General features: G+C 36.9%; 1 protein-coding gene across 2 annotated transcripts in view; it reads right to left on the bottom strand.

Annotated features, from left to right (window-relative positions):
- The window catches only part of EFNA5 (ephrin A5), a 239,034-nt gene that overhangs the window by 51,719 nt on the left and 170,845 nt on the right, over positions 1–16,470 (bottom strand). For both annotated transcript variants that reach the window (XM_063129547.1, XM_063129546.1), the window contains exon 2: positions 1,484–1,776. In XM_063129547.1, coding sequence (XP_062985617.1) covers positions 1,484–1,776 — 293 coding nt within the window. The remainder of the gene's footprint in view (positions 1–1,483; positions 1,777–16,470) is intronic.

Genomic DNA, 16,470 nt, shown 5'->3' with positions numbered 1-16,470 from the left:
TAAATTTGGTATAATAAGACCAGAGATACGAACTACAGACATGAAGAAAACAACAGGCACCTCCTAGTTCTGTTGCATGTTTGAAAAGTTTCAGTGCCCTCTTCTGTAGCTGAAAACATGGTAGATATTGTTGGCAAACATATTGGAAAATTTTGGAGTCTGGGTACATAAGTTATATGAAATGAGCGCTTCACTAACACATAGCAAAGAGCTATGTGTTTAACCTCCACTACAGAGGCAGCATTCTTATGTATACCAGATGAGCAGGAGGGTGCTAATGCATTGATGTCCTACTTGTGGGTTCCCACAGGCAGCTGGTTAGCCACTGTGTGGACCACTGATAGCTCTTTTGTTCTTACAACAAAATCATTTTCAAAACTTTGCAACCAGGGAACAGGTCCACAAAATCTCAATTAATCCAGAGTCTCTTGTTTTAAGCCAGTATCACTTGTGTGTGCAGTGATAGGGCTGCCATTCTTATAGGATTGGTTTCTCTTACTTCCCCTCCTATAGATTGTAGAAGGATGGCTTCAAGCTGGCTTGGAAAAACTGCTTTCATTTACTTTCTGTGTTCATTTACTGATGCAAGTGTGTGAACTCCTTCATAATAATTTGCTTAGAAACCTGCTTCCACTACATTTTGTATCCCCCACATGCGCAAGGAAACAGCTGCTCTGAGAAAAAAGTCTCTTTGGCTTGGTGGAGACTGTCATTTATCCTGAGGCATTATTATAGTCTATAATGCTGGACTGTGGTATTTGCAGATATAGCATCTGCAAGTACTACAGCATTTTCTCACTGATAATTTTTGTGGTACCAAGGACATTTCAGCATAAAGTTTGAAAAATGGAAGTATCTTGCCTATCTGAAATGAATAATTTGTCACTTCATGCTTACTCTAAGGACACCTTGCATTTCTAAATTTGAGTAGTTTAAATAGACATTTAAATAGACAAGAATACGTAGTTCCATTTAAACAATGTATTTTAAATTTTTAACACTAACTCTTGTTCTGCTCGTGAAGATGGAATATAGAATCTTCAAAGGGGAGTAACACCAGGCTGTCTCAATGCACCCCGCCCCCCAAAAAGAAAAAAAATGGGGGGGGGGTATTCCCACACCACTGAATATGAGACTTGCAGGTGAAAAACATTACTATAATAATATTGCTGTAACTGGTGTGTTTTTAACAAGTGTGAATGGAGGGAAAAGTAAGGAAACCCCTCTTGAATAACTGGAACAGCATTAATTTATTTCACATAAATGCAGCTGGATATGCAGTTTCATGTGAGAAAGAAAAATGTGCTTTTAATCTCATCTTCATTCCCAGATTTTATGGTGGTTTTATCTAGGGATCCTGAGATCTACAAATATTTACTTAGACACATCTGTAGCACATTCAAAACGGCCCTGTCCATAGGTGAAAAACTGCCATAGTTTCCTCCAGCTGCTATACAACAATGATAAATCTCCATATACTCACAGATGTAGAAATATTCCCGGCCTGGCCTGAACTCAAATCCTAATGAGAAGGGAGTGAAGAGCTGGAATTTTTCTGAGAACTTCAATGGTCCATTCGGAGAGTGAGGCCGATTGCACTCCCACCTCTTGAATCCCTTGGAGGTGTGATCACAGGAGCTGTAGCCATCAAAGTTCACCATATAAAGTATGTAGCGTTCAGTCTTATCTTCTGGCACCGAATCCTCATAATGAGGACAGAATACATCCAAATAGTCATTGATGCAAACATCAATATGGTAGTCACCCCTCTGGAATCTAAAAGTAAAACCAAGACAGAACCAGTTCAGGTAAGCTTAGTACAAAAATATACTTTTAAAAATATCTTAGATCCTTTATCAAAGAGCAATATTGTATGAGGACAGCTTAAGACTGAATTTGAGCATCTGTTTTGAATTCAGTGTCCTTTAAAGGAAGAGCTACAGCTATTTCAGACTGTGTCCTTTGCCCTTATAAAAATGCCTCCAAATCTGTGTGATAGTCGCTTTTCCTCATCTGTTCTACAGAGAATCAATTTTACATTCCTTTATTAAACAGGAGACCAGAGCCTCTATATGTACTTGCATATAACACAGATGCCAAACAGAAAACAAGCTGGTAGGAATCATTTCTGTACAACAACCAAAACTCATTACAGGGACATACATTTCCCACAAACACACATTCATATATTTTTTTTTACTTTTTCTTTACTGCTGGCAACGTTTAGTCAAGATCCAAAAAACCCTAGTATACCTTTGAAAGATTTTTGAAAAGCAATATAACTCCACTGCCAAAGTACATAGAAGAGATACTGCTGTTCAGATAAAAGAATTCTAGGCTATGAATTATCAACACTCACCTGACAGTTTGGAATGAGAGCCAGATGAGAAAGGCAGTACAAGGCACTTTTACTGATGCACTTTTATTATCAGCAGTAGCAAGTAGTATTACTTGCAACAGTAGTAATGCTGTTTTTGCTGTCATTGTAATAGTGCAGCAGCTTAGTGCCAGGTAGGGTCAAAATAGATCACTTCCAACTCCCAGCTGCATATTGCAGGTGGAAGTTGTACACACATGGAAGTTGAAAATCACCTTTCTCTTTCACACACATTCCACCTGGCGTAGTTGTAAGCAAATTTGCAGAGGATTGCATCTTCAGTGCACAGGCAAGACAGATCATATCAATTATAGTTTTATTTTCACAGGCATCACATATGGCATTGTGGACATTAAATTCAAATGTAAGCACAATCTTTCAGCTAACTGATCATAGCTCTGAGACAAGATGCATATTTCAGCTAAGAACAATGATGTATTTGCCTGCTATATGTTGAGCACCTAAGATAGAAAGTACTGATTCAAAGTTATGTTGTCATGCTTTTCTCAAGTGCAATTTTCATTTGTAACAGATGTTTACAGATCAACAAACTGTCTCATGAGCAGCATGTACAACAGTGGCTCCAGAGCCCATATTGAACACCTTTGGTATATGTAGTTCCACAGAGGTAAGCATCAACATGGTCGCCACTACCTTATCATTACCCGTGACTTCAATTATTTGACAGAAGTCATTGCCAAACACACAGAGAGTAATAAAGACACTGTGACATAATTAACTATAATGTTCTTTTCCACCTGAGACACATATTTTAGGCACCTGATGGACCTGAAATATGCCAACTGGATCCTTCTAATTTGGGAAGAAAAGCAATGATCAGCTTGCTTTCTCCAAGGATATATTCAGAGCAATCTAGTCTTCTCTTACAATCATTTAGCTACTGTAAAATAGGTTTTTAACAAAGGAAAAATTATGTATAGTGTAGGAACAAGAGCCTGCAATTCTAGTCAATGCACAGAACACAAATTATCTCCATAAACTTAGTAAGTGGACATCATTTCACAATTCATATCTGCTCTAACCATTAATGCAAACTAGATGTGATGAGGAATTTCCATGATTGGCTCTCCCAGTGTCCTTTTCTTTTACAAATCTCCATTCCACCCAAAATCCTGGTCAACACTGTAGTATGCCTTTCTTCTTACTGAAAACCTTCCTCCTCAAAGCTGCTATTTGCACTGTTTGTATCCCAATGTGTGTGCGCCCATATATTCCCCTAAAGTTTTAATAATGGAAGTAAATAACAGCTTTGTGTGTTTTGGGGAAGGTTCATTTTCAGTCAGAAACCATGGTCCTGACCATGGTCCTCCACAGCTCCTTTCTGTAAAAGAAAAAAGATGTCTGGAGTTCCAATCACAGAACTCCCAAGTCATGCCTAGTTAGATAGTCAGTCAACAAAATACTACAGAACTCAAGTGACTATAGCAATGATAGAAATGTTACATAAAATAAATTGCCTTTGAATTGGTATTTTCTCCTTATTGGAATACTGCACAACTTAAAGGTTGTCATAACTGTCTTAATAATAATAATAATAATAATAATAATAATAATAATATCATTTCCCTGCACATTAAAGAGCAATATATTCAGTTATATTGATTTTTGCTTTTGCTGGTCTGTAGAAAAAGGTGTGCACATCTGGAAAAGTAATGACAAAAATATAGGATTTTCTCACTTTACAACAATACTAAATTAGTAAAGAATAATTTAGTATTGTTGTGACTTCGCTGTCTTGATCACTGAATGAATACCCAGGAACTTTAACAAAAATTCTATTTATTTCCAATAGGCTTTGCTTCTATAGTTGTAAATTAAACAATTATTACACAATGCCATAAGTTTCCAGTAGTTATTTAGTCTTTATATATTAGTCATAAACATATTCATCAAACATGAACTTATTAGAACAGATTCATCAATCATGTAAGTACTCCCTCCCTATCCCTTATTCCTTGTCATATTTTATTTATTTATTTATTTATTTAATTTATATACCACCCCATAGCTGAAGCTCTCTGTATCTTATAGTTTTAATTTGTTAACAATTTAAAACTTTTAGCTGTGTATATTATGTTTTCACTGTTCTGATTTTATCTGTACGCCGCCATGAGATCCCAGCAATATAGGGTGGAAGACAAATGTTTTAATAAATAAATAAATAAATAAATAAATAAATTTAGATTGTAAGCCTGAGGGCATGGATTATCATGCCACTTATCTTTGTAAGCCGCTCTGGCAGCCTTTTGGTCCAAAGGTGCAATATAACCGTTGTATGTGTTCCTATTTTTTAATTAACATTTTTGCTCTCAATTAGCTATGCAGCCTCCGTTTTCTGCTCAATCATTACTTTTTTGACAGTGTTGCTCTTACTTCCTCTCTATTCACAATGACACATACAGTATTTTTCAGACAATTAATCCTCTCCCATCATTAGATGTGTAGCTGAAAAGGGACAGCCTTGAAGAAAATCAAGATGGTGGCTTTACATGTCATTTATATAACTTTTTGTGGAGATATTCTGAGATGGATAACTATATTCCAGAGTACCCTATAAATCTATGTCAAGGGGAAGGGCTGTGGCTCAGTAGTAGAGCACCTGTTTTGCATGCAGAAGGTCCCAAGTTCAATCACTGACATCTCCTGGTAGGGATAGAAGAACTCCTGCCTGAATCCTTGGAGAGTCGCTGTCAGTCAGTGTCAACAACACTGGGCGAGATGAACCAACTGTCTGACTCAGCATAAGGCAAATTTCTACATTTCTAAGGTATGCACAAATTTTGGCTGGACATGATAGCCTGAGAGGGAGGGGGTTGTGACATCCCACTGAGCTGCAGAGGCACCTTAAATACCTCTGAGGCCCAAGCCCCCTCTCCTGGCCCTGAATGGGAGTGGAACAGGGTGGGAGATACTTTGTTGTTGTAATACTAAACCTCAGAAATGTGGTCTGAAGAATGACAACTTCAGTGCAATTCCTGATCATGAGTACAGAGCCTACGCATGCAGTTTGAATGCATATAGGGCCTGTTCTCGTCTTATACCAAATATGTGGAGGTGCAATTCCACTCCCTATCCATGATTTTAGTGAACACATGGACTGGAGAATACGAACAGGACTTTCCTATGATTACATTTAAGTAACTCAATATAGGGAGTGACGGTGCATACTTAAGTTGGTCTAAGTTCACTCTCTGCAATTATTATTAGTACAGCAGTGACCTTACTTTATGGAAAGTGTATGCTGTGGTGTTTCATCCACAACAACTGAATTAAGCTTTTGTATTTCATATGATGTGTCAATTACAGTAATATTAAGAACGTGCAAAGTGGTTATTTAAGACCTAAGAAGAGAGGGGATATTTATTCCTTCCCAATGGGATATCTGAAACAATCCAGAGATTAAGTGTATGTCAGTACAAATTTGAATGGGCACTAATTAATGCTGTTTTTCTATGATTAATATTCAAGACTACAACTAAGGTATAGATTAAAAACAAAAATAGCCAATATCAGAAAGAGAGTAATATCTCGGTTTAAATGTTTACCTGCTCTAAGTAACACAGAGCATTGCAACAATGTAGGGAGATGAAAATTAGTTTGCAAATATGCTTGGGAAGATGAAAGAAAAACCAGCAGGCTACGTTTTATGGTTTAAACAGCTCCTTCCTCATGTTTTGCTGTCTCTTTTTATCTGTATACTCCTCAACAGTATCCAAACACTAAGATGCTCCTCTGGATTTTTCTCTTTTAAGATCTGAACACCTAGATTCCTGTAAGCAACTTTGCAAATAAGCCCGCAGAAGTCACTAGTCCATTTCCTCCCACAAACTAACTTATTTGTGTATGCATATCAGTCATATTAAGCATTTATGGCTCACAGGCAGCCTAAAAGAAAAAAAAGTACCCTCTTCTTTCCAATTTACAAAAACATATGTAAACCGCCCAGAGAGCTTTGGCTATGGGGCAGTATACAAATGCAATCAATAAAATAAATTAATAATAATAAATGAAATGTGTACTTCCATGGGTGTCTAGGCAACTAACTCAGCCTACCATGTGCAGTTGTTAAAACACACTCTCATTCAAAGCCAGGTGCGACTGTAACTTAATGTAGGAATAAACCAGTACTTTTCTCCACACACCCCGAAAGGATATGTTACAGAACTAAAACAAAATACCATAAACCACAACTGTTCTTCCTAATAATGCCATTTGCTTCCTTTGGCTATCTGTTACATACAAGAAAACACAAACGCTATTCTTCAGACACAATTAACCTTTACATTCAGTCAGGTGATGTTCATACAATGTCATGGAAACTTGCAAACTACTGAGCTAGATAATACGTAGTAAAGCTTTAAAGAGGCATGGCAAAGACAGACAGTTAAGTAGCTCCTAACCCAAATCATCTCTGTAGCAAGCAAATGAGAATTCATTACACAAAGCTCATCTTGATACCAGGCCCATATAGTTTGGTTCAGAGACAGCTCCTATTTGTTTCAGCTGCAGGAATGCAGAACATGGAGATACTGCCTGACACTTCTAACGAGAGGAATATGCAATACTGACAAAATGTTTTGAAATTAATTCTGGTGCCCTGTTTATCTATCATTACAAAATGCAGGCACGGCCTGTGCCATGTGCATTTTTTCATAATTGTAATTCTGAAGCATATGCGTGTCTTGTCTTGAATCTAATGACGTTGTTGGCTGTGGATATAAGAGGTGATCTACTTAACTAGATATTTAGAATGCAGTAGCATTTTTGCATGCTGCTCCTTCCTTCATTTTCTTCTCTTAAAAAAATAAAATAAAATAAACACTATAAAAAACTGGCATAAACAATAGCACAACTGACACTAATTGCCCATTATCATATAGATGGATAAAAAACAGCAATAGCTTCTGCTTGTGGCTTCTCCCATACAAATCATTTTTTTTTCATATTCTGCATTTTAAAGAGCACATCTTTGCAGGAGCACCTCTGTTTTAAATTGAGTACCCCTTATTTCTAGCCCTAATAGCAACATCCCTTCTTTTACAGAGAGCTTTGCAGAAAATGAAGAAGTCCCCTGATTAACATGAAATATAAATTAGAAGTATCGGAAGGCCATTCTAGCTTACATCCCAAAAGTGGTCCAAAAAGGATGACAAATGTAATTCTGCTATCCCCTTGAAGAAGTACATTAATTTATTGCTGAATTATTCAAAAAGGCAACACATATGGTAAAGAAATCAAAGTCAGACCCAGTGAACCTACATATTATAAGGTTCAACATATAGGGTCAGATATCACCAGTGGTAATGAATGAGAATAGCAAATACACCATAGATACACTCCCTTGTAGGAGCTGACTCTAACAAGGGTATAAAGGTGGTAATATCTGATTACATACTATGTTTTTTAATTTGCTGTTCTCTTACCACTAGTGATAAACCTTTCCTAATTACTCATTATAATTATAGAGATGTAAAATTTCTGGAAATTTTGAAGCCATGTAAAGAATGTAGAGGTTTTTCTTTGGTCAACCCTCCCATTTAGAAATTTTGAGGGAAATTTAAATATATGCAATTTTTATATTTTTAGTTAACTCTAACCTTATTTTACTATTATAACAACATAAACATATTATTTATAACTTCATTAGCCTATCACATTGTACATTTGCCATGTTTATGGAATTTATAGAGCAATTATATATTTATTTAAATATTTTAAGTTGCCAAGGCAGATTCTATAATCTTATGCAGGTTTACTTAGAAGTTAAGAAAGGCTTACTTTAAGGGAAGCATGTAAAGGACTGTAGTTTTGTACGAGAATAAATATATCCAATACTAGACACAGGATTGTAAACTGTGCAAACTATGTTACTTGAGTACATGTATCTAATTTGCATCTGAGAAGCAGGAAAAAAAGTTTAAAATAGGAACTAAACAAAGTGTATTATCTAAACAGAAATATTTTCATATAGTCATAATATTGGGATTAGCAAGCAGCATATTTGAGTATTATTATTATTATTATTATTATTTATTTATTTATTTAGCACCATCAATGTACATGGTGCTGTACAGAGTAAAACAGTAAATAGCAAGACCCTGCCGCATAGGCTTACATTCTAATAAAATCATAGTAAAGCAATAAGGAGGGGAAGAGAATGCAAACAGGCACTGGGTAGGGTAAACAGGCACAGGGTAGGGTAAAACTAACAGTATAGAGTCCAAACAACATCAGGTTTTAAAAGCTTTAGGAAAAAGAAAAGTTTTTAGCTGAGCTTTAAAAGCTGCGATTGAACTTGTGGATCTCAGATGTTCTGGAAGAGCGTTCCAGGCGTAAGGGGCAGCAGAAGAAAATGGACGAAGCCGAGCAAGGGAAGTAGAGACCCTTGGGCAGGTGAGAAACATGGCATCAGAAAACACTGAACTCTTCAATGGCATATTATAATTTTCTAATTCTGTATAATGTGTTACATAAATAAAATATCCATACTACATATTTTGAGTAAGTAAAACCTTGAATTAAAAAAGCATTTCACTCATTCCAGCTGAGTAACTAGCAACTTCTAGTTAACCATAAACTCTTCCCAATAAAATTTAAGCACGTCAGTCAAATAGCAATAGAGTTGTTAGAACTGTGTCTGAATTTTCAGCCTCATATTATCAATGATATATAATTGAAGTACTAACCAAACTTCCTGACACCAAACATTTGAAAGCCTTCTGCAATACTCATCATAAAGAGCACTACCCGAAAGACTAATGAATTAGTTCTCGTAGAAGCTTCCATGGACTAGCACATACTTCAGTGGATGCATAAAGTACTATCCCTACTTAGAGGATATATAGTAGAAGGGAGAAGGGTAGAAGGGTATATGGTAGAAGGGAGTGGTGATGAAATGCAAATGTATCTTCTGAAACAATTTAGTAAACTTTCACAACAGTAGTATTAGGGAAAACCCATTCATCCTAGCATAACCTGTAGTGTGACGAAGTTGTTACACTATATAGTAGCACAAATACATCTTTTCGTTTTTCAATTTCATTCATTACACTTCTATATTGCCCAATACACAAAGCTCTCTGGGCAGTTTACAAAGACTAAAAGCCATAAAAATATAATATTGTATAGTAATATATATAAAAACATTTACATATAGCACACACACACAGATACATACATATAACATATACACATATAAACTGGTGCCGAAAAGATAACAGTGTTGGTGCTAGGCAGACCTCACTGAGGAGAGGAGCCACTCATCGGGAGGACCTCAGAGGATGATTAGCTTCATACCAGCAGAGGTGCTCTATCAAGTATTGTAAGGCTGTGTAAGGAAATGTACAGGTAACCAGTGCAAGCGGGCCAGAATCCATGTTACATGTTCCGATCTACTGGTCCCCATTATCAAACTCGTCACCACATTTTGCACAGCTGCAGCTTCTGGATTTTAAAGGCAAATCCACCCAAAGCACATTGCAATGCTCTAACTTGGGTGTTAGAATTTTTAAAAGCATTTCACTCATTCCAGCAGAGCAAAACAGGAAGTATTTATTATAAAACACTAGGATTATTCTTGAATGCATTTTATTTATAAACCTTCATTAAACTACTCAGCTACTTTGTGCTTCTCATAACTTAGTTAACAGACTGCCAGTGGTTTAGCTGAGTACTTGAGGAGCACACGAATTCAAACACACAAACCATCCAATATTCAAACTGTACATAAACATCACCCAAACTGAGCTCTCAACTGAAGAATCATTACTCCATTATTCTTTTGAACAGTTCAATACATTCATTTCAATTTTTCTAAATACTCTCTTCTACATAATGGTTTTAAAAAATCTAGTGGTTACTAATTAGACTTGCTGAAAGAGAAAATAATTTATATATAGAGTTTGCAAAAATACTGCTTGGGTCTATCTTTTCAACGCAAAGAATGTATACTAAAGCACTATTTATACAATACCCATATAAAAACTCCCTTTTTTCTGCTCTTTTTGCCATTTCCCATGCCATCTAATAAACTGTTCTCAGAGAAGAGTTGAAAACATCAATTCCAATTCATGGAACAATGGGATAATCAGGCAAATTGTTAATTTCAGCTCTTTTCACTACAAAAGTACATTCTTCTATATAGGAAAAGAAATTCCATTTTACAACAGCTTAACTTTTCTTAAAAAAAAAACTTAGAAATTGAGCAAGATAAAACAATTAATTTAAATTAACAGAAGACTGGGCTAATGACTAGCTTTAAGCTGGCTAAAATTTGGCTTGTGGGTTAAATCATTGTGGGTTAAATAAGCCATAGTGGTTAACTTAAGACTGGTGCATTTCAGGCACCATTTTCCTAATCACCCACCTGGGCATGGCTTGTCTGGGAAGCATGGCTTGTTGGGAGGGGAAAATAATTTTCAAGTAACCCATGGACCGTTGTTGGGTTGTTTGAGGGTTGTTTACCCCTCCAACAAGCTATGTTGCCTGGGCTGGGATGACACGACAAGCTGTGCCCATGTGGGTGGTTAGGCAAATGGTGCTCAGCATTGTTTAACCCACAGTGATCATGTGAACCAGTCCTGTGTTTGGGTTACAATGTCTTGTATCATTGCAAGCAAGTAACTGGCACAAATAAATACAACAATAATGCCACAAAATCATGCCCAAACCAGGAAAGCAGTGTGTGAGGCAGAGGGAAAGTTTTTCGTTTTGTCATTAAGTCCTCTCTATTCAATTACTATTTATCTGGGTAATTAAACACTGGGAAAAGATGCCAGGCTAATTGTTAGATTATGATAATTACCTGTCTCTGCTATGCTGCAGCTGATCAAAATAAAACATGGTCACAGGCATAGAGCTGCGGCTGCTCTGTAATCATCAGGCGTCCATGGGAAGCCAGGCCGTTTATTACTTGTTCATTACAAATCAGGCAGAGCAGCTTATCATTTGTAACTTCTCTTGTTTTTTTCTTCACACACTCTGCTGAAACAAAACTCCCAAAAGGTTGTGCCTAAGCTGGTGCCTCTGATTGGCCCACTTCCATCACAATTACACAGCTGAGAAGAATCCGGTCCCTGAAAGAGTTCATCAGACTTGAAATTACTGCTTCATAACAGACTGCAAAACCTTATCACACTTGCAGGAAGACTTGCTATCTGATTTCCATTTGTACCAACAAGACAAAGATCTAACCTCACCCTCTTATACCTGCTGTAACCCAGCACTAGTTACAGAATGTTTCAGGCTTTCAAGCCCCACCCCTTGAAATCTGAGGTGACAACCCACTGTGCAATCCATAAAGACTTTATTCAGTAAAAAAAACAAATACACATCTCCACACCTGTTGCCACTGTGAAGGCTTAGGAGCTATCTTCTAAGCCTAATTAGACAAAAAAGCAAGGCATTTTCCTATCAACTAAATGGACAGTTTTCTGCTATGCCTGACAGGCTTTTACTGGACCCCTCCTTCTGGGAGGGTCCTTTTGCCCCAACTTCTGACATGCAGCTAGCCTTCTCTCAACACGGCCCACTTGACCTTGCAGCAGACTCTGGGATCTGTCAATTCTGGTGCTCCCTCCCCCTTTGACAAAGGCCGAGTTCCTAATAGGGTAGAGGGTAGGAAGGAGACATCTCTGAACTTGGGCCTCTAGTTCGATAAGCTCCTGGGAAGATTCCTCCCCACTTCCTGTCTTGGCTGGGTTTCTTCTAGTTCAGCCTTCTTATTGGAAGATAACAGCTTAAACAACAGAAACAACTCAACTCTTAATCAAAGAAGAAACTTATGTTTGAACAGAATAATAATGAAACAGCAGTAATAATGTCACTTTCAAATACCATGCCATTTTTCTATCAACACCTAGTGAAGTTAAAGAGTGTCTGCATTGCATAACAGGACATTAAAAGCCAACTAAAACCAGCATCTAAATGGAATTAAGTATAATGGGGTTTTGTTTTGTTTTAAAAAGAATACCACTGATGTAGTCACTTATCAAAAATATATGCTTATTTCTTGAATTATCAGTGGTACAAACCCATACATATTTTTGTATCTTTGTATAGCTGTCTCTTGTATTATAGCCAACATTGCAAAAAACAATTTTCATACAGAGATAAGGCAAACATAAAAAGAAGTTAGTTACTCTTTCTTTAACACCCACCCACACTACCATTTATTTACCATTTATAAATCTAGCCACTTCAGTGTCAATTGGTTTACTACAGCAATATCTTTATTCTCTGAACTTGTTAACTTCCGGTGAAGTCTCCTGCTCTTGATTCCCTTTTTAATTTTGATATAACTGCACTTTGCAGGAGAATGTACAAGACAGGCAACCACTCTTTAATGTACACACACATAAACCTTCTCTTGATCTTTTGGAATTCTTGCTCCAGCCTTAAGACTAGCACAGTTGTCCAGGCTACAGGAGCACACTTGTGCCAAGGCATGTGGCTAATAAAGCGAGAGGGCAATAAAGGGCACATTCATGCTGTGCAACATGTCAGAGCATTGATTCCAAAGAGATCAGGCTCTCATCCTCAAATTCTCCCAGCTCCAATGGCTTTAATACCTGCAATGGCAACCTCCAACTGACTATTGATTTTTCATTGCTGTGGGCATTTAACTTAGTGAGGGGGATGGAGAGAGATGGTGGGCGGAATGGAACAAGAGGAGTTCTTATTCTGTCAAAGACATCATTTAGAGTTATCAACTGAACTTTAGTATTGATGATCTGAGTCACATAAACTGCAGGGTATCCAATTCAAGCAGATACTAAAGTCAGCCAGGGATTTCTTACAGTCTGCCTCTACGCTACACAAATGTAACACTGGAAACTATGCTAGTCTCTTTGCCATGCTGATTTATAGGTATGTGTTTTTGTGAATTTTAATTCCCAATTATTTCCTTCACATTAGTCCTATCTAGCAATAGTATTTGAGATCTGACTCACAACATTTATTCCACTTTAAATGAAGAAGAATAAGGAAACGTTATAATTAACATCCACTCATTTTTATGTGCTTCTGTCAATTGTTCCCTAAGTCCCATCCTTTTTCTCATGCTCCTTTCTATTTTATCCAGGTTCAGGGTATTACAAAAGAAATTAGACAAGTGCAGTTTATCCTCTTCCCTTTCACTTATCCCTTTTCAGGAATATTCCTCTTTCCAAGATATTAGATGTTCTAATTAGGGATTGGGGGGCAGGCAGGTGTGTGTGTGTGTGTGTGTGTGTGTGTGAAAATACTAGCATTTAATAATCACCAAAGTATATCACACCAATTGAAAACACATTACGTATATTTGCATATGATTGACTAGCACAACAGAAGTTAAAATATATCCAATTAAGAAACAATTTATCTAGTTTCTTTCTCTGTTAACAAATCCATGATTTGTTATTTTTGCAATTGAAGCACTAATCAAATGCTAAGGGGGATATGAAATGATCATCATATCTATTTTTAGGGGATAAATATAAGTGTATAATTAGACATTTTATAAAAGGAAAAAGAAAACATGACTGGAACTTACATTCCACAACTAATTATATCACAGCATAATGCAAAATAATACAGTGAACAGATAAGGCATTAAAACTATTTGATTCTACATAAAACGTCAGTCCTCAGAATTAATTGGGAGGCACAAACAACAAAAAGGTGGAAAGAAACACCCATGGGTATAGTACTAACTACTGCAGACATGGGCGGCGTAACATGTGTTGACCATGTGTCTAACTTAAGAGCTACAGTCCATCAGGCTTGATGGAATGCGACTATGATTGGTATTTGTTAACCCTGCCCTGAGGCATGCACTGACATCTATTAATGGTTATGGAGAACAATGGCCCATCTGCAAAAGGTCTTGATTTTTACACTCAAAAAGCCAAAAAAAAAAAAAAAATCTCACTTGCACAACATTTATACCAGTCTTCAATGTGATTGATGCACATCAACTGAAATTTCCATTGCCTTTCCACAAGCAGTTTATGCCAGTACTAACATCAGTAGATTTTGTAATTTGTATTTCCACTCTCCTATAAAGTATTATTGATGGATGAAAAGAAACCAAACCCCATAGGAAAAAGATTAGAGAATTAAAATACTTTCTTATGGTGCTTTTTTTCCATAAACTTAATTGTATACAATGTATAGTTTGTAACAGAAATAAGACTTTGGCCCATAATTGTGAAAGAAGAACAAAATTTGTTCACACATATTCTTACCACTACCCATCCCAGTTTCTCAGGAGTGGCACCAGGCAATCCAGATTATTCAATGTATTAAGTCCAAAGTTGCCACACATACACACCACTGAAGTGCACCTATCAAATGGATATGCTAACACTTCAGTTAACTTAAATCCTTATGTGCTGCTACGAAATGGCAAGGATAGGCAAGACTTCAAATGGGACTATCATCCCATTCCACCTTTGCTGACAGCATGAATGGACAAGCAGTGGCTCAAATTACAACTGGTGAACATGAATATATGTTTTCTGCATTTTTCTATCTCTAAAGTTCATGCCTGCAAGTCAAAGTTTGTTGCTCAATTCTCTCAATATTGCCCCAACAATTACAAGATCAAGCATACCTCTAGCCAAATCCTCCCCAGCAGAGGTGCCAGGTGGAGAAGTGTACCTCCACCTGGCACCTCAACTAGCAAGACCTGTGAGTGTGAGCTTTTAGCAGCCCATTTTTAGCATGTTAGAATCTAATGGATCCATTGAGAGTAGAAGATGGCTAAAATTGAGAAATTTTGGCATAACCGAAGTGCACATAGATTCCGAAAATGCAGAGGCAATAGCAAAACACTCCTTAAACTGAAGATCTGGAAACAAACAGTTTAATTAAACAGTATTAACACTGCCTTGACTTGTGACATGAACTAAGGAAACAGAAAAGTTCAAATAGCTGCAGTGGAATGTTCATATCAGAAACAGCTGAAACACATTTCTTTGCAACTCTGCAGTGTTTGCCAAGTTATTTTTTTTTAGATTGCATGCCAGAAGGCAGAATTAAAGGGGCTTTGTACTGGTACAAACACTGATGAGCCTGTCAATGCACAGTAGGGCAGCAGGTAATATGCCCAATTCCTGTGATCCTTCCATCCACCCAAGTTTTTGTTTTGTTTTTTGTGGCGGGGAAATAGAAGGATTGCAGGAATCACTTATACATCTTATGCACAATATTACAGACTAGGTGGACTTTGGTCTGATTCAGCAAGGCAAAATATGTAAGCACACACCAAAATGACTTAACAGGTGTTAGTTATGTCGTAAATTTTAAATGATCCAGAATCTGCAGTCTTGCTTGGTAATTCAACACAAACTGGAACTCTAGTTGTTGTTGTTGTTGTTGTTGTTTTAAAAAAGATAACACAAAACTGGCCAGACCTGTCTTAAATCACTGTGCACTTTACACAAACATGTGGAATTGATTACAACCAGAAACCAAGTCAAGGAAGCTGTTCTTAATCCTTCACCAACATACATGATTTCGTTTGTTTCCCCCGAAATCCTGTTAAAAATGCCCTCATCTACTGTAAGCTGCACGTCTCCATCGGCATGGCATATCTATTGTTACAGGAATCAAAAGCTGAGCTCCTTTTCCTCAGGTGTTCAAGAGACAATGTAAGATATTAAATCCAGTCCACTTTAAGAATATGGCTAATCTGTGAAAGGCCAATGATATTGCCATCATATGCAGGTCAATAAGGGAGAATAGAAAGTGATGTAAGATGTACAGATGATGTAAGATATATATATATATATATATATGATGTAATTATGTGTAAACCATTATCTTTAGCACACCTGTTTTTGGTAATTGTTAGAACCAAAGTTGTTTTTTTAACGGGATTGATAATGTTAGGGTAAAAACCTTATTTCACATATATTCGTGAAGCATCCTACAATGGCCACTAAATCCTGCCTTTCTAGATATGGCTGGAGCTATATAAGGTGACAGAATGCATGTTGGGCCACTTTTGTGTATACAGAGTCCCAACTCTATCCTCCAAACCTTGCTGGCTTTATTTCAAATTATCTTCCAGTCTTTCGATTCAGAAAATA

The sequence above is a fragment of the Elgaria multicarinata genome, chromosome 6, assembly GCF_023053635.1.
Source record: "Elgaria multicarinata webbii isolate HBS135686 ecotype San Diego chromosome 6, rElgMul1.1.pri, whole genome shotgun sequence".
NCBI classification, from domain to species: Eukaryota; Metazoa; Chordata; class Lepidosauria; order Squamata; family Anguidae; genus Elgaria; species Elgaria multicarinata.
The sequence above is the reverse complement of the archived record's forward strand: the minus strand, read 5'-3'. Positions and strand labels throughout refer to the sequence as shown.